General features: G+C 40.9%; 1 protein-coding gene across 1 annotated transcript; it reads right to left on the bottom strand.

The window, feature by feature from the left end:
• Window positions 1–2010: 2010 nt before the first annotated feature.
• PA2G4 (proliferation-associated 2G4) lies at window positions 2011–17564 on the bottom strand. The gene is made up of 13 exons (XM_072135064.1): window positions 17275–17564; window positions 13373–13501; window positions 13042–13147; window positions 11365–11434; window positions 10710–10802; window positions 9521–9584; window positions 8662–8740; window positions 7548–7626; window positions 7339–7472; window positions 7135–7229; window positions 6888–7015; window positions 5572–5625; window positions 2011–4053 (listed from the first exon to the last, which is right to left on the bottom strand). Exons 1-13 carry the CDS (start codon window positions 17360–17362, stop codon window positions 4000–4002), a joined length of 1173 nt encoding a protein of 390 aa, XP_071991165.1. The 5' UTR covers window positions 17363–17564; the 3' UTR covers window positions 2011–3999.
• Window positions 17565–19427: the final 1863 nt, after the last annotated feature.

The raw sequence follows: 19427 nt of genomic DNA, 5'->3' as shown, positions 1-19427 counted from the left end.
TTTTTTTCTCTTTGTAGATGAGTATTTACTTCTTCTCCTGGTGTTCTCCCCCCTCCCTTTTACTAATTTCCTATTTCATATTGTATGGACGCACACAGTCTGTTTTTTTATTACTATACCCTTCAGCATATCCTGTGGACATACCGCATTTTTGTTATTTAAGAGATATATCTACAGTAGCGCTGGACTATGCACACAAGTGCATTGTAACTTTGTTATGGGTCCTGCGAAACCAAAATGTATGCACATCCTCTTATGCACAGATTAGGGGGAATTAAAGCACTTGTACCACAAAAAAAAAAAAAAAGTCTAAAATGCCTTGCACCACATTTATTAGGGCTTTAAAACCTTTTGGGGCACTTCATAAAGGGGCAATGCTTGCAGGAAATCAACTGCATGCCCAAAATTTGGGCACACACCTTAGACCAACTAAAAGTAGGTCTTAAGTACAGTCGTCATCGCGCCAAACTTTTCAGTGTTGATAAATTCTGGTGTAGCATAAGACTACAGGTTTCATATAAAGAAATAAAAGTGTGGTTCTTCAGTATACCACAGGACGTACTGGATCACATTACGAATAACAAAATATATTAAGTGGACAGTCTGCCTGGGCAGAGGTGGGGTATGTACTTACGGGTATCAAAAGCAGCAATAGGTATTAACTTACCTGTGTTTGTGTATGGGAGGGCGTAGGGTAAATTTTGTAATATTTTTTTGCTTATCCTTGGCAACTACTAATAAAACCAGTCATTTTTTTATTAGCAATTTCCTGCTCTAGCACTTAACAGTAAAATATGGCATGATGTCATGAAATGTATAGAATATATCATCTTTCTTCAATCTGAGCGCCAGTTTTCTTTTCAAGCACCTATCAGCAACAACTATAAAACATGGGTATGATGAAGTTTAAGAACATTGTGATATGACGTTTGAGTTGTAACATGGAATGTAAGGGGGTTGGGTTAAGATTAAAAAAGGTATGCAAAGGAAGGCAACTATTACTGGCTATTGTTTGTTCGATAGAAACCCATGACAAAAAATAGATTTGATGTAATTAATTGTAGATGGATGAACTATACATTTGGGGTTTAATGAAAAATCTCTGAAAATCTCTTCTGAAAAGATCTATAAGGCTGCTAAAACAAAAAGTACTCATGTATAATTTTTTTTTTCATATCTTTAAACACTGACAATACAAATACTTTACCAGTCTGTCAATACCAATTTTATTTGGGAAAATATACAGATTCCAAGGGAAACTTTTAGGCATTTATTTTCCATGAAATACATATTTAGTAGAAAAAAAATAGTAAAAAGTGTTTTCGTCTTGCAGTCACAGTGATTTAACCCATTTTATACTAGACCTAGCCTCATAGGAAAGCCAAACCATCAAAAAACACACAATCATGCACATAGTTCAATGTCCCTTTATCATGAAATTGGCCTCCCCTCTGTCAAGATACAATAACCAGATGTACAACATAAGCACTCTGCTCTATGAACCTTAAAGGGGTATTGTCAACTGGCCAGGGCTGTTTAAATTACATGTGTCATATACGTACATTACTTCAACTGGATGTTAAATTAAAAAAAGTTCCTGTATGAAGATAATTTCCCATAAATGTAGTCATGTTGTCCCTAATAGTTAGATTAAATCATTGCTGCTGGAGTGATTTCATATGAAATGGCTGGGAGTTGCTGCATGTCCTACAGCCGCCCTATGGTAATGAATCGAGGTGGTCCGGCAGTACTCAATAGCGCATGTATGGCCATTGCTACCAGGCTGGTAGTTTCTAAGGGACAAGGCTACATTATGGAAAATTATCTTTACACAGGGACAATTTTTTTTTTTTTTTTAATATATTTAAAATTAATGTGAAAGCCCTAGTGGGAATACTTCTTTAAGTAATTGGCCCCCTGTAGTCAGATTTTAAGCACAGAAGGTATCATATGAAAAACAGGAAAAATCGGTAAATGTGATACTCTGAAGTTTCATGACACAAATATATGTTTTCTCCACAGTGTAGAAGATGAACAAGGAATGGGTGTACCATTACTGCTTTACAGCATTTACCCCAACGGCACATAATATCTATGTCCACAGGAAGGAGAAAGCAGGGTGGCACTAGGGAATAAGCAGGAGAGTGAAGCAAAGCTTCTTTATTTCAAACCTATTCTGAGAAGACATCAAAACTAGACAGCATTATCCAGGCTATAAATATTTATCCCAACTATAGAATAGTATCAGATTGGTGGAGCCAGCCAGCATTCCCACAGATCAGTAGCTGAAACAGCAAATGAAATTGGACAGAGTCAGCTCCTTTCTCCATGTGGTGTTCAAACCACATTACTGCAGTTCATCTCCCATTTATTGATTGGGTGTTTAAATGGAGTGACTCTGTTCAGGCTCTGTACAGAGAATGGAGCCACAGCCTGTGAACACAGCCTCACGGTTCTGGCTGTTGAATATATTGGGGACTAGTCATCAATTTTAGCATTGCAAAAATAAAAAAATATATCAGGGTTTTTAAAAGATTAATAAATGTAATTCCAATTATTACATTTTCTATACCAGAAAAATCTAAACCTACAGATTTAGTTTATGAAGTTAACAGCATATGCAATGTTGGTCCAAGTAATGAGTCTTCCTAGAGAAAAATAAATTATATTGTCACTCTTTGCATTGTCGTTAGAAATTTGTAATTACAAGGTATTTTCGTATTGAATGCATTAATGTACTACCTGATCCCAAGAAGCGACAGAATCTTTTTGACCTATAAGATAACCCGTAGGAGTGCACTTGCTCATCTAGAATAAATGAATGGAGGTAAAAAAGGTATTATGCTAAATCCTCCCCCCCCACCACCCAAAAAAACCCCTCAAATATTGTACTGTACAAACTCACATTAGACTTGATGACTATACAATACAAAGTTAGCAACACAGAGTTCACTTACTGGCTCACTTTTAATTCCAGTTTAGTTTCTTTGGGAACAAACGTTACAGACAGAGCCATCAAGGTGTATAAAAATATTAAATATGTTGTGCACGTATCCATCTATAGCAGGACCAGGTCAAAAGTTTAAAATTCATTTCAAAATAGGAAGAGGAGATTTGAATACCGGACAAGTGCCTGGTGGAGCAAAGCTTTGCAGATAGTAGCCTTGCAGATACATGACACAGCAATGTAAAGAGACAGACTAGTACCGTGCAGACATGTATTCTTTATAGCGAAAGGTTTGGCAAGGGTAGGAAAAGTTTATAGACTGGAGGAAGACATGTAAAAGAATGCCCACTCATCAGCAAGCACCAAATCACTTGGGTCCAGGACGTTTTAGGCTTCAATGAATAGTACGCTTTGGGATCCACCTCCAAACAAGTTCCAGAAGAAAAGAATGGGACATGCTAAAAACCGCTGTTCTGCAATATTAATACAAAACATATTTCCAAAGTTCTCAAGAGCAGTTAAGTGCTACGCCTGCCTGTCGCAAACTATGTGTGAAAGTGAATAGTCAAGCTTTAGGCTCTGCCTTTCCAGAACTGGCATGAAATTCACACGAGAGGAAAAAGATGAAACGGACGGTTCTGTAAACGTTAACAGAGCCGCCTCGAGAGCAGAGTAACTCTCAGTGGCAGCAGTGGTATAAACGGTAAAAGACAACTTCTTCCAATCCTACAAAACATTAACATTTATTTAGAAACATGGGCTTACGACTGGTTTTATGCCTGATTTTATTGTTTGCTTTTATATATATATTTTTGGTTAAGTAGTCTGGTGGAAATTCCAAAGACACTTTTCCCTCAATGTCCATTTTTTGTATCCAAAGAGGGTAGGGGGTGGGGATTCTGAATCCATGGGCACCGTGTGAGATCACCCACAGGGCTTTTGTTTTTCAATATTTCATATTTCTTGGAAGAGGGGAAAGAGGCAAAAATAACGCAGACACTAAAAAATAAACTGGCAGGTCGATGTCAAACACCTCAATAAAGGAGTCATCCTCATTCTGTGCCTTCATTATCATCAGCAGTGGCTTGTTCAGCATTCTTGGAAGCCTGTAATGGACAATGCACAACATTTTAGCATGACGAAAATTAGGGTTGCACAACTTGTCACAGGTATGTACCAACATTTATTTACAACAACCACCTAGGTGTTTATTAACTTTATTTCATGGTAATGCTAATTATATTCAGAGACTACTCGGGCTCTGGCCAAAGGCTACTCCACGAACCAAGAGGCTCTGAGCAACCGCACAGTATGTTTTATCGACCTGCTTTAGATACACAAATGAGGAGCAACCCCTTAACCATCATTTGGTAATTAATATCGTGATCTCTCCAGGAGATAGTAGTGGGATAATATCAATAAGATATTATCCAAAAAAATTCCCGCTAACAATCCGCTCTAAATGGGAAGCTGATGTAGGGCCCATGATGGATGAGCAGTGGACATCCATCATAGCCTGGACGCCCGAGCTGTCTCCTAGTGAGAAACAAAGGCTCTCGCAATTATTCTTGTGTCACATACCAACCCTACACAACCACACTGGGGTCCTGTATGTTCTATGGAGTGATGACTGTTGCCCTCGGTGTGGCAGTGCGGGAGCACACTTACTACATATGATGTGGGAGTGTCCTCTGTTGGGAACTTTCTGGAAGGAAGTACTAGAACTTGTCAAGAAGGTCTATGATGTGCAGATCCCTGCCACCCCCATGGTCTGTATTTTGGGGTGGGTAGACGAGGTGTCAGATGAGAGGGGAGTGCGACTGGGCATAGCCCGTATGCTGTATCAGGCAAGAAAATTGATTGTGTACCTTCGGATTCAGACTGCTCCTCCCACTATGCAGGAGTTTATTAATAAAATGAACAAAATAATAAGGTTGGAAAAAGGAATGTATCTCAAAAGTAAGGCGGAGAAACAGTTTGAGAACATATGGGGGCCTTGGCTTGACGTGCCGGGATTACCTTCGGCGCACAAACGAAGAAGCCCGTTCCATGCAATGTAATGTTTTATAGGATAAATATGTGAATACTGTACTGTGAACATATACTGGCTGATGTAGGCTTTATCCTATTACATATGTGGTAAGGATGTGTTGTCCTCGGTGTACTCTCCCATAAGTCGCTAACTGCCTCATAATGTACCACTTATGTATTGTATACAAGTAATATTCTTTCATGCTGTATGGTCCTTGTAGGGGTTGGGGTGGGTTTTTTTTTTGTTTTTATGTGTTGTAAAATGAAAACTGTTCACTGTGTGCCGGGTGCAATGTGTTGGGGGTAGAGGGGGAGCGGCCCTTCTGAAGATACTCGGGAAGTGTAGTGTAGTGTAGTGCATAAATAATCATTATACAAACATTTGCTTAAATGGGAATACACCTTTAAGGTGTGCCTGGATTTATGGGAGCATTCATAAATCCAGGCACAATGATGAGCATAGTGACCTAAACGGCCATGTGCAAAACTGCTCCAGTATAGTGAATATGAAAATTGGGAAATGCACACAATACTGCTTCAGTAATTTTCATCTACATGTCAGTGCTTAAGAGGGTACATGGTGCAGCAGTTACCTTCTTTTTCTTCTTTTTCTGGGTCTTCCGGCTGGCTGAACTTTGCAGTAGTGCCTATGTTAATTATAAAAAAAATAAAAAAAAAAATTTATGACCAAAGACAACCAAATAGCTATATGGACAATTTGTACATACATAAATTGGTAACATACATTCAAATTAAGTGTGAATTCTTAAATGTTGTATTTACAGAAGAGAGCAAAACAGCAACTAAAACACTGTCTATTTGAAACATCCCCACCACATCATTATTCTAGGTATAATTCCTCCTGGCACTCAGCGCACACTGCTGGCACGGAGCTTGGTGATTAAACTTAAATAAAAAGTATCAAAATGATTCAGAATTCAGACAAAGGCATTTATAAAATCAGTATAACATAAGCTTTTGGAAACAAATGACATTCCTGGTGACAGGTTGTCTTTAAAGCGTAACTGTAAAGTTATAGCGATTTTAGCAAATTATGATATGTGATTTCCCCTTTGAAAACAAAGAGAACGATGCCTACAAAAATCTTTCTCACCAGAGGTGAAGTGGGCGGAGACTAATGTCTGTCAGTCTATGCCCTCAAGATGAATTAAGGCCAGTTGGCTTGCCAAAAGATCCCATATTGCCTTGTGTTTTTTCTCAAAGTAATTTGGAATAAAATCCATTTAGTTTCCCACAAGTAAATCCACTGAACACTGCACATACAGGATGGATATGGTGATAGCCCAGCAGCTTCCAGCACATGGAGTAGCAGGGAACATGTAATAAGTGGTAGAAATCCAAGTAAACCAGTTACATGAAGTCTATAGCCTGTGCTGGGTAAGCTGTAAGGGTTAATTCACCGTCTTGGACACATCCAGCTCCACTACATAAACTCCATGAAGTCCTCAGAAAAGGGAGCAGCAGCTACTTTCCTCCCATGAAACTTACTGAGAAACAAACTATAAACAATAGAGAGAAGCAGCCATTGCAGCTTTGAGGTAATCTGAGGGCTATAGCAAAGAAACTACTGTATATAGGTAACAAAGATAATAGGCAAAGTTTGTTTTACATCTCAAAAGCCATTGATGTGTGGCAAAAAACCTTTACAGTTACTCTTTAAGCTGTAGCTGGGTTTTTTGGAGCCACACTCCACATCACAAGATTTTGGCTTTAGAAACTTATAAAATATAATATAATCTATATATACACACATACACATATACACATACATACGTGTGTCATTACCTTTAAATTCACAGTCCACACATTTTAAAGGAAGAAAGCACCTTTGAAGCTTCACAGTTTGTGAACAAAATATCAAATAATCTTCTTAAAATACAATACTCACCTTCAGTTCTGTATCTTGAACCTCCAATTCAGATTTATACACATCTGGATCAAAGGGACCACTAGTTATCCTCATGGGGCCATTAGGCATCAAGAGAACTGTGAACTTGAACTGTGCAACATACTCTCCTGTGTACAGACAAAATCATCACAATGAGCTCATTGCATCAAGTAAAATACCGGTTCAAAATACATTATGCTACAGCATGTGTATACATTTAGGAAGCCATTAGAGTACAAATTCTCACCTTCCTTTTCATACAGTACATTGAAAGGCTGGAGAAGCTCATGCTTGGCGCATTCCACTACACCCATTCTAGCCTTTTTCTCATCTTCAAAGGCCCTACAAACAATGAATAGAATGAAATCAATTCTACTGGCACTGCCATTTTATAGTTGTATGCAAATACCACATGCAGAGATTCAGTACCTAAGCAAGGACAAGCACCTACCTGAGAGTGAATGGCATGGTACCAAAACGTCTCTCGACTTCACTGAAAAAGGCACGTGAGGTTTTCATTTTTAGACCATACTGCTTTGTTGGGTCCCTTTTGTAAATTGTTGTTCTCTGGCCAGCATCCTTTGCCTAATTTAAATAGAAAAAATAAATAAAAATTGCAAATATACCAGTGTTTTAATGAGTGTGCAGTTATGTACTCACCTTTCCCTCTCCAGTGCTAATAAGAACATCAACGGCATAGACCTCATGGACCTCAAACTCTGCCTTTTCATGGTCCTTCCTGAAAGGAAAGACAGCCATTAGTGCAGTATGAAACAGGACCTAGGCCTATTAAGTTTACATATATGTATAGACCACTCAAACCGAGCCTGCTTATGTAGTGGTATAACTAAAGCCGAATATGGACTCCTTATCCTGCAGACAGGTTCATATAAATTAATCAAAAAGTGTACCGCTAATCTATTATCTAAAAAGGGGTCGCCTGGAGCTTTTAATGGTTGAATACCACCTTAACGCCTGGCCAACCACTTTAAGGTAAAGTAAAAATAGCTGCAAAATAATTCAAGTAAACAACAGGTTCTGCTGCAGGTTCTGCTGCTTTGCATATGCCTAGCAGTCAAATAGTCAGTGGTTTACTAATAAAACCTGCCTGCAGAGTCTCGGGTCACAAACAGACCTGTGTCACAGTAGAAAAGACATCCGATCTGTACTGAGCTGCGCTCAGGAAGGTGGCTCATACGAAGGGCCGTGAAAACTATGTCAGCGTGTGAAGTGATCTTGTCCTTGTGCAGGGAACATTGGTATTAATTCGACAGACGTGTGTCATTGTCACATCAGAGGAGTTCATCTTAAATTGACACAATTAAGTGTTTTATATTAATATACCTATTAAATACCTATATATTACATAGATCCCTCTTTAGTGATATTTTTTTATCCAAAGAATTGACAAACACTGATGTGAACTCAGGGTGCGGTCAAAGGCCGTGTTTAACACATACCTTTAAAAACGCATTGCAAAAGCTGAATAGAGATTTGCCCAATTAAATAGCTGTTAACATTTGTTTTAACAAAATGCTAATGTCAACACTTGTTAACGCACACGTTAATATTGTGTTAACAAACACATGCATTAACGCATTGCGTTTAGTAAACACAAGTGTTAACAGCTGTTTAATTAGGCAAATCTCTCTTCAGCTGTTGCAATGCGGTTTTTAAATGCATGCGTTAAACGTCAAGTGTGACCGCACGCACCCTCAACTCTGACTGGTATTTCTACATCTGTATACAACAAATATCTGAAAACAGAACATACTTTTGCTGGTCAGTTGGGTTCTGAATAATGGTCTTCTCTCCATCAATAACATGCTGCTTTAACTGATGAGAAAGCATCCCTGTGTGGAGGGGAAAAAAAATACATTTTATAGAAAAATTTATGCAGCTGCATCATAGTCCAATAATACTTGACATATCATAGGAAACAATCAAATATAAAGAACATAAGAACATTCATATAGAACAATACAAGTGGGGGCCCTGCTCGCAAGAGTTTACATTCTATCGGCTATTAAAAGGGATGCAAATGGGCGGCACAGAGCTACTTAGGCTGTATGAAGAGGGCTCATAGGGTGAGCCATCGTCACACAAAGGTGGGATTTACTGTATATTGCAGCAAACACCCACAACTAAACCCCATAATCGCCAGGGACGCCAATTAAGAGACGGTGGTGCATGGGTGCCGCCATCTTTGTTGATATGGCCACTCCCAGTATAAGCCAAGGGTGGGAAATGCATTGGTCCCAGCCTCCCAATTAGCCCCCTTTAAAAGCCAGCCAGTCAGCCCCACCCCCTTCAGTAGAAGCTCCTCTTCTGTCTTCACTGCGCTGTAACAGCTGGCAGAGACGCTGCCATGCGCTCTGCTGGTGCATACTATGAAGTCATGAGTGGCCGTCTCTGCAGGCTGTTACAGCAGACAGAAGAGGAGCCTTGGTAACGGGAGCATCGCAGAAAGACGGCCGAGCAACAGGGGGGCGCCAAAAGGAGTGTATGCAAGTTTATTTTTATAATGACTCATGTATAAGCCGAGGTAAAGTTTTTCAGCACTTTTTTATTGTATATACGGTATCCATCAATTATTAAGAGTCACAATATCAATTGTTTTGGAAGAAAATTACCTTCAATGGGTACACAGTTAAATGATGGGGAAATCTTGTTCCATGCTTCAGTCACCTGTGTGTTCTAAAAATGAAAAACATGTAAGGATTAGACTTTGCTGACATTATAAAAAAAAAAAAATGCATTAACACAGTGGGGCAGAGGTATTAATGCTGTTTATGCCAGAACAATCCGATTGATTGTTAATTCTGGAAGATAACAGCTGCACCTGGTTTAATTTTCAAAGTATCTGTAACTGAGCACCACGCTAGATCATATAGATTTAACCTGTTTATGCTCCATGACATACTGTTACAGCATAGGGATTGAAAGATAATGCTCTATGCTGTAGTAGTACAGTATTTTTTGGACTATAAGGCGCACCATCAATAAATGCCTGCTAAAACATCTAGGATCATATATAAGGCACACCGGATTGTAAGGCGCACCTGATTAGAAGGATGAATGACCAGCAGGTGGCAGACCTGTGCACAGTTCAAGGCAGCTGTTGTAAGTGTGGTTCATATATAAGGCGCACTGGAGTATAAGGCGCACCTTTGATTTCTGAGAGAATCAAAGGATTTTTTGTGCGCCTCAGTCTGAAAAATACGGTACTTTATGGTCAAAGTGGCCATGGTATTTAAATGCTTGCAGGGAGATTACCTACCCCATCAAAAACAGGCTCTCAACCAGTCCTATAGACCAAAAATGTAAAGTGTTATTCCACTTGGAAAATGGTGATGCAAAAGAATTCTCTCTCCCCCCGCAAAATAGGATTTAGTGTTAAAAATTATTAAAACTGTGGGTTTCCTCCGGTTTCCTCCCACAATCCAAAACATACTGGTAGGTTGATTAGATTGTGAGCCCCATGGGGACAGGGATCAATTTGGTAAGCCATGTGCAGTGCTGCGTAATCTGTAGGCGCTATATAAAGAATTATTGCTAAAACTTAATTAAAAAATATAGAAATTTGGTATCACAATTTGTTAAATTTCTGGGATGTGTAAACAGCTGTCTTAACATTTTAACAGCTGCTTAAATCTCCAGAAAGAACGGATTCAAAGCAGCCAAACGCATGATAAACAAGCAAAAATGCATTCTTTGGAATGGGTTTAAAAACATGTGACCACAAAGTGTGTACAAAAGAATGCTCTGAGCCTTTAATTGAAAAAATGACTGCCTCCTTAAGAGGTTAACTGCTGTTCTCACCTGGTTTCCTGGCTTTACAAGACGTAGAGCTGCCTCTGCACACAAGTGTGCGGCCTTGATTACATCTGCTTTGCGACCAGTGACTGGTGAATCCTGAAAAGACAAAGAAAGTTCAGACTAAGGCTACATTCACATGGCCGTATGAGGAACGTATATATGGCCGACGTATATAACTTCCCCGTAGACGCACGGCACCGTACCGTAGCCGGGGAAAGATAGCACTTGTCCTATCTTTCTCCAGAATACAGCACCGTGTGCCATACATCATTATGGAGAGGGGCGCTCACCCCCTCCTCCTCTCCTGAGCACCGTGTGCCCAAACTATAGACAGACTATTCATGACATCCTCAGGCCATGTCATAAATAGATGATCAATGTGGGTCCCACTACTGGAACCCGCACATATCTTGGGGACAGAGGCCCTCTGACCTACTTCCCGCAGCCAGACTGAATAGAGCCTGTGCCACGCATGCCTGGAACAGCCTCTATTTAGCCCAGATGCAAGGAGGAGCTCAGTGGAGCGCCCGATCCCAAGATGGGGGTCTCACCGGCACCTATCTATTGATGACATATAATGTGGATATTTCATATATAGTCAAGATGGGAATACCCCTTTAAGATTTTACGTCAGGAGAGAAGAATTGGTTGGTCTTACCTTGGTGGCACCAACAGCAAAGCTGTGTGCAACATTTGCAATGAAACCATCTACATGGACTCCAAGGTCTCTGAAACAAAGAAGGTACAACACAATTTGATATCAAGACTGCAATGTAGTCATAACTACTAGATTTGTTCCATTTCCCTATAGATATGTCTATCATTGTAAATACTTGCATGAGATAAAAATGTAGCTTGGTTCCACCAGCAAGAATACCTGGTCAGCAGTAATAATTATGAAATGGATGCAATTTTTTTTTTTTTTTTTACTGCTTTCGAAAGGGGGCACTGTAACCAGATTTTACCCCATTAAACTACCAGAAACCTCAGGTAGGGTGTGAAATATCCATTCTATTCCCTTTAAGCTTCGTCCAGTGGGTGGATTATCTGTGATTCATGGCATTCTTTGTATAAGTGTGCAAACAGGAATAACTGTCAAACATTGAGTAGGACCCTAAACAAGCTCACAAGCTAATGAGTAGAAATTAAAAAAAAAAAAAAAAAAAAAGGTTTCAGAAAAGATACTTTCTGTATGTGCTCAGCTTTTTCTGCTCTACAATATACTGCCACTTTAACTCCTTCCTAGGCGAAATAGATAACAAGATGTGGGCAATGGAGCCAGTTAACAGGTTGCAGATTGCACGCTATAGATTTACAGTGGGTGACCCCAAAGCTTTTGCCATTGTGCATTTATGGCAAAGGCTTTAGGAAGCTGCTTGAGTGACCAGGCAGCCTAATGTTGGGTCCACCGAGAAAGAAGCTGAATTTATCACTTATATCTTGTACCCGTGTGAAGATAATTTCTCATAAATGTAGTGATATGGTCACTTAGATACAACCACCTCTGTTGGAGTGATTGCACAAATAAACAAAAGGTTTTTGGATATGAAATGTCCGGGAGTTACTGCCAAGTCCCACAGCCGTCCCGTAGTAATGAACACTGAAGCCACGGGGTCAGACAGGGCTCAATAGCGCATGTCTAGCCATTGCTGCCAAAACGTGAGGTGGTCGTATCAGAGGAAGCCATCTCGTTTCTAAGGGACAACATGGCCACATTTATGAGAAATTATCTTCACACAGGAATATTTTGGGAATACCCCTTTGATGGGAATACACCGCTGGACATCTGCTGCTTCCATGCATACCGTAGATCACGTAAAAAAAAAAAAAATCATCTGGGAGGACTGAAAGACTGCTGCATTAAAGGAAACCAAGCATGAAGATGTGATGGCAGATGCCTCCTGCCTGCCTCTGCCCTAATCTGTAATTTAATAATCCTGGAGCCTAATTTGTTAAAAACTTTATTTTAGTAATATGTAAACTAACTGCAGAGGCTACTGGGGCGTGTAGCAGGCTGGCCGGGCACTGGGAGCCAATGCTAGTACACTCCCCAGTAGGCTCTGCATTTAATTTACATATTGATAAAACAATGTTTTTAACAAGTTATGTTACATTCCATGATTATTAAATTGCAGATTAGGGCAGAGGCAGGCAGGAGGAATTTACCATAGTATCTACTTCTGATCGTAGATTTCTCATGGTAGGTTTCCTTTAATATGTTTGCTAAGTCACCACTTAGCCCCTAGCATGGTGCTTCCTTAGACAGCCGCTCTCTAAGGAATCATAGTGGTAAAGACGCTGGCAGTATTAGAGAATTCATCTGATGAATACTTACATCTTAACTAGATCACCATTTTTCAGGAGGTAATCTTGGTCGCTTTTCAGAGGCGAGAAGTGACACACAGTGTTATTAACAGATATACTTGTTGGAAAGGCAATACCTGAAATTAAGAAAATATAATGCTCAAGAAGATTTATTTAGGAACCACTACCTCAAATGTGTCAACAAACGGGATGCAGAAAAGCTTATTCATAACAGAAATCTGCATAGACCAAAGGGCAGCAACTAGTATAATTCAACTGGACACATTCATCCATCCTTATCAGGAACACTCCACTTCACACACAAGCCCTAAAACTAAATCTACAGATATATAGCCTCTGACCTTTCTTCATGTCTTTCTCTTTTTTGAAAATCTTGCCAGTTTCTTCCATGATCATGGCATCTCCTTTCTCACACAGGCTGAGGATAGACGTGTCTGCAGTGGCTGCCTCCACGAGTGCACGCAGGACCTCTAGAAAAGTCCAGAAGCAAAACTCATCAGTTCATCCTTTAACATGAGGGAGCTACATTGACTTTGTTGTGTATTCTGGTTTTCACATTGCAGACTCCAAGCAGAGTACAGAAGGAGTCATTTCAAGGAGAGGATAATATACATGTAGTAATTATTCAAAGCTTTTTTTTATAGCAGGAATGAAAGGAGATTGCAAGCTCTTCCAGGCAAGGTCCTAAGTCCTCCTGTTTTACGATATTACGACAAGTAAATCACCTCACTGAGAACTTCAAATTGGTTGAATACATTTTGGAACAACTGAAATGTTTTCCTGAATCACTCATTTGATTTTAATGGACTCCATCAAGGTCCTTACAGCAAGTATAGTACTATAAGCTTACACTAGTTTACAAGCAACTAATGGGTCTTAAAGGAAATCTACCATCAAGATCAAGCACGACAAACCAGGCACAGCTACTGCGGTACTCTTCATATATTTGTTATCCATGGCCTCCTTAAATTAACTTTTAAAATTATGATAAAGAGCCCGAGGGGCCAACGTATCTCCTCTGTGATCTGGCTCTACAGACCAACACAGTTTAACAGCCTGTAAGTCAGACCAAGAGGAACTAGGAGCAGACTCATTATCATAATTTTAAAAGTTGATTTCAGACAGAAGTAGGTCATGGATAACAAATTTAAGAAGATTACCACAGTCACCGTGCCTGGATATATGAGTAAGTGTCCCTGATTTATGATCCTGGTCTTTGTGGCCGATTTCCATTAAGGAATTTTTTAAGGCAGACATTTGACATCCTCCAGTGGGAAGGCTATTTCACACGGTGTTCCATATGCACCAACCAGCTTGTGATCCATCCATGGGGTGAGCCTGGTGCTGCAGTTCACATCCTGCAACTCAAAGGAGTAAAGCCAGCATTACCAGTTAAAATCGCAGTACAACCCCTTTAATTACAAAGCAAACGTGTCTATTATGTCTATGTAACACGCCAGTCAGGTAAGTAATGCTTTGGCTTACCGCAGATATTTTATGGGTGTGGTGAATTGAGAACTCAAAGATAGATGCTTTATGTGTGTGTTTAGCACCTCCTGGAGATTAAAGCACATTCAGACATGTTTCATGAAAAGCAAATTTAGAATCTAGGACACCTGTCATAGGAGCCTCTTTATGTCTGTTTTGCAAATCAGATAGAACAAGGCATCCCAAAGGATAGGGAATTGATTTTACCAAAGAGGAAGCCATGAACCTAACCCTGCATGCTTGGTTCAGCTAAACATCTTCAATGGGACAGAGGATTGCACATGTGCCAATAGCTCATCTCCCAGGGGTATAAAGGATCAGGAACCCAGTCATGAGCAAACTTTACATATATCAATAGTACATGCAAACAAAAAAGCTTTCTATTTATCATCAAGTAATTTTTTTTTCTATTTCAGAGATGATTTTTCTCCTGGCCTCTAAATTGTTTTTGTTACTCTTTACCATGACATGGAACAGAAAATTAGAAATGTAAATTATACTTATCCTGCTATGCTTCCACATCACTCCGATACCTGCACCCGACTGGAATTTCCAGTGGGCTAACAGGACCCACTTTATCCAATAAGTGGCCTCCTTGGACCAGGGTTTAAAGGAAATAATTCAAATCAAGCATGATAAACAAGGGGTTCTTGCTCATAGATCCAGGCACAATGACTGTGGTAATCTTATATTTGTTATCCATGGCCTCCTTCCTTCCAGAATCAAACTTTTAAAGTTATGCTAATGAGTCTTCGGACTCTGTGCTGTATTTTCACAGTCTGTTACAGTGTACAAGGAGCACTGCGTGCTGAAACTTCTGCTGTTGTGAGATTACTTCATGGAGGGGGAGACATTAACACCCTGTGAAGCTACACTACAGAGGGTTTCTTTTAATACCACTAGGATCCCTTCAGGATCATTAGAATAATTTTTAAAGTTGATTTTAGAAGGTAGGAGGCCATAGATAATTATAATAAAATTCCCACAGTGCCTGGATCTATGAACAAGTATCCCTGGATTTTGAGGGTAGATTTCCTTTTAGTCCCCTGAAAATAGACATAACATGGTCCAAGGAGGCCTCTCATTGGATGAAACAGGTTCTGTGAGCCTCAAAACCTCAGGCCTGAAACCCTGAAGTACTTTATGTATGCAGTTTTCCATCCCCAGATTCCTAGGGGCTTTCCAGATACCTGGAAAACTAGAAATAATATTACTAGATGTGTCCAGTATGGATATCTGCCTATTATGCATGCCATGTATACCTATGTCTTACAAATGGGGGAGGAGGGGGCAGTTCGGTGTCACCCACTAACATCAATTCCATAAGTTTAGGTACCAAATAGGTCATCTGTCAGTGGGCAATGATACACCGCCATGACAACCTGGAGTCTTAAGCGGCACCGTGCAACAGATCATCAGTAAATTCACCATATACTACAATTCAGTTGCAATGTAGTATATAGTAGAATAGTCACTAGAGTTAAAGTTCCCTAGGAGGTCTGCAAATTCAGGTAGTCCCCGGGTTATGTACAAGATAGGTTCTATAGGTTTGTTCTTAAGTTGAATTTGTATGCAAGTTGGAACTGTATATTTTACAATTGAAGATCCAGACAATTGTTTTTTGCCCCAGTGACAATTGGACCAAAGATTGTCAATTAAGCTCCAGAGGTCACAGTGGGCAGAGGGGTCCATCTGTAACTTGGGGTCATCTGTTTCCTTAAGTAGGGGGACTGCCTGTACAGTAAAATTAAACTAATTTGAAGCACACAGTAAAAGCCGTAAAAACAGTGCCCAGAAGAAAACTGTGCAAGTTTTTTTTTCCCCAGCAATTTCACTTTTTTCTGGCTTCCCAGGACACGGCACTGAATATTAAATACCACCACTAGGAAGTAAATGTGCCCTCTAAAAGATCCATACACAAAAAAAAATAAAAGTTATGGATTTTCGAAGGTGGGAAGTGAACAAATTAAACTCAAAAACTAAAAAAAAAAAAAAAAGGCTGCGTTCTTAAGAGATTAAAGGACATCGGAGGTGAAACCTTGCTGAAAGTCTGATGGACAGGCCTTTACATAAACCCTCTAGGGAGGCCATTTAATTGTCACCTTGCAGCTTATGTATAGGGTCCTTTCCAAGCAGCGGGGCATCTTGTTACCCGGGGCACAGGGCAGGATCATTACTCTGTAGATGGCAGGACACTTTACTGAAGTGCAAAGCACTTGTGGGGAAAATAAAGAAAAGGCTGAGGTGACAGGTAACATCTTGCGTCTTCTTTACACCTGGACATTATGCAGCCGCTTCCACCTCGCCTTGCGGTAACCCATCTCATCATCAACTTTTATTTGCAACAAAGGACTTTTTTAAATTATTATTATTATATCAAAGACACCTCATGCCCCGAGTGAAGGCCACAGTGGCCCTCAGGGGACATAATGAGGGACAACTGTGGGCGGTGGGGAGCACATGGGCGACTGAGAGGACGAGCAGCCCGCCATAAGCAGCGGGCCCGGCAGACACGTGGGTGCCCGGGAGATGTACGGGTGCCGGGGAGGCACATGGCAGGCGGGACACGTGCGCGCCCCTTCCCCCCCACACACCGGCCGTCAGCGCACAGCGGGCAAGCAGGGGTCTACCGAGGACAACCCGCAGCTGTGCCCGCCTCTCCCCACGTCCCGGCCGGGTGCTGCGCGGCGTTCATGTGCGGACACCCAGAGCCCGGCAAAAGCCACATCCCCCCTGCTGACAGCCGGACACTCACTGTTGGCGATGTCGCCACCCATTTTGTACTTGGTGACCACCAGATCCTCAGCGATCGTCTGCTCTTGCTGCTCATCGTCACCCGACATTTTGGCGTCCAACTGTCTCCCTTCTGCACAGGCGTGCGGCGGCCACAGAGAGAGCGAGGGCTCAGGAGGCGGGAGCACACCGCAGACGTAGGGTTGAGGGTCAGGCGGGTTAGTCGCAAAGCACTTTGGGAGTTGTAGTTTGCACTCGCGCTGCTGCCATGACGTGCAGCGCCCACTGTGTGATCCAAAACAATTGGTTCGCAAAGGATTGTGGGTGCTGTAGTTTTCCTTTGCCGGTAAACTTGGCAGAGTAGTGTGACGTGAAGGAGGAGTATAGTGTGAGGGCTGTCAGTAGGAGAGCTCATGGAGGGATGGCTCTATGTACAGGTGCACGATGCGTGGGTGAGCACTGTTCTTGATCATTCCCCCAAATAATTCATTCAGTTTTTGTGCTATCAAATGAGATGAGTCAGGGATATGGTTCTAACAGGGACAGTGCAAACAGAGGCACTGACAGGACCTTAGCTAGAGTTTCAAAGACCCTGAAATGTTGCACAGTGGGTAAATAAAGTGTTCCCCTTTTTCACCATTATTGTTGAAGCGCTGCCTTATTTTTGTCTATATACATACATGTAGTTTTTCCGCATCAGTATTTTATGGTCTGAACAATACTGTTGGGGCTATGTATCAATACTGGCGCCGTACCAGTATTTCCTCCAGTGTAGCATATGCTATCTTATAGGACATCTACCATGAGATTTACTGATGGGAGATGTCCTCAAGAAAATGCTTGTTACCTTGTCCAGGGAAAATGCTTGTTACCTTGTCCAGGGGATGATCTTGTTTTTCTTTAATCCTGGGAAATCTTTATTCCGCTAAAAAACAACTTTATAAATTATGTAAATGAGCCAGAGGGGCTACGTCCGACATCACCAGAGCGCCTGGTTATCACCTATAATGTGTCTATTTCCTATATATATATATATATATATATATATATATATATATATTTATATATATCTGTCTGTCTTACCATTTATCTGGCTTTTTGTCTATTTATCAATCAATCTTCTATTTCTATTTCGCTTCAAAGCTTCATCCCTGATCACAAGCTGAGGTTACTTTGCGTTTTAGCAAATGCAGTCGATACGCAAAGTAACCTCAGCATATGATCAGGGCTGAAGCCTTTGGAATGCGTCAAAAACACATAAAAAAAATCGTGTGAAAGTGCCCTCAGGTAGCACACACAAATGGGTTAACCCCCCCAGGATATAACAATAACAAATCAAAATCAATCAATCACCATTTGACCACCTATATAAGGCTGATGAGACCACATGACCCTTGCATAAGGATAAAAGATTGATAAATCAACTCTGCATTCAAGTAGGTCACCTTACCTCGTAAGAGAGTTGTACAAGAAGTCATAGGGGCATATTTATCAGGACCTCTGCGCAACGCCATTGGTGCTGAGGCCCTGAAATAATCGCAAATGCTAGCTTATTGCTAGCTTTTGAGATTATTTGCCCCCATCCGCCACCTTCAAGCCAGGGAGTGGGCCGGCGCGGGGCCTTACTGTCCCCGCGCCTGTGCACTCGCTGCTGCCTGGCGTAGGATAAACGCTGCGCTACCGGCAGCCCCGATACATCAAGAGACGGAAGCTTCTTCATGTATCGGGCTGCGAACTTGCAGCGGCGGGGCTATCATACGCTGGCGGACGAGCGCCAGTGTATGATAAATATCCCCCATAGAGTTTTAACTGGCTAAAAATTAGAACACTTAAAATTGCAATACTTTATTATTGTATAAATGTATTAAAACAAGGGCCACTCTTCAGCCACAAAATTCATAAAACGGGCAATTCAGTAAATGCATAGGGGAAGATAACCAGGAACCCGCAACTTTTAAGGTCCCAGTCACTTGTATCACCCCTGCATAATACTGAGTAGAGCGTGTCTAGCGTCTATGCAGCCAATTTAATCAGTTGCTAATCGCTGCACAGTGTCTCGTTATACACCTGCTAATCATAGAGCTTTCCATAGAGTACACAAGCAATCATAAGGTTCTTCACAAGGGAAATTCAGGGTCACAGATTTACATTTTATTTAAGATGACCCTATGGTTA

Source organism: Engystomops pustulosus, chromosome 2, assembly GCF_040894005.1.
Source record: "Engystomops pustulosus chromosome 2, aEngPut4.maternal, whole genome shotgun sequence".
Classification (NCBI taxonomy): Eukaryota; Metazoa; Chordata; class Amphibia; order Anura; family Leptodactylidae; genus Engystomops; species Engystomops pustulosus.
The sequence above is the reverse complement of the archived record's forward strand: the minus strand, read 5'-3'. Positions and strand labels throughout refer to the sequence as shown.

What these genes read in the sequence shown, in the direction of transcription:
- PA2G4 (XM_072135064.1), bottom strand. Translation starts at nt 17,362, where the DNA reads ATGTCGGGTGACGATGAGCAGCAAGAGCAGACGATCGCTGAGGATCTG. An exon ending in AGAGAAAGACATGAAGAAAG is followed by an intron (nt 13,148 to 13,372) that starts GTCAGAGGCTAT and finishes TCTTAATTTCAG; the next exon opens with GTATTGCCTTTCCAACAAGT. An exon ending in AGAAAAAGAAGAAAAAGAAG is followed by an intron (nt 4,054 to 5,571) that starts GTAACTGCTGCA and finishes TGTCCATTACAG; the next exon opens with GCTTCCAAGAATGCTGAACA.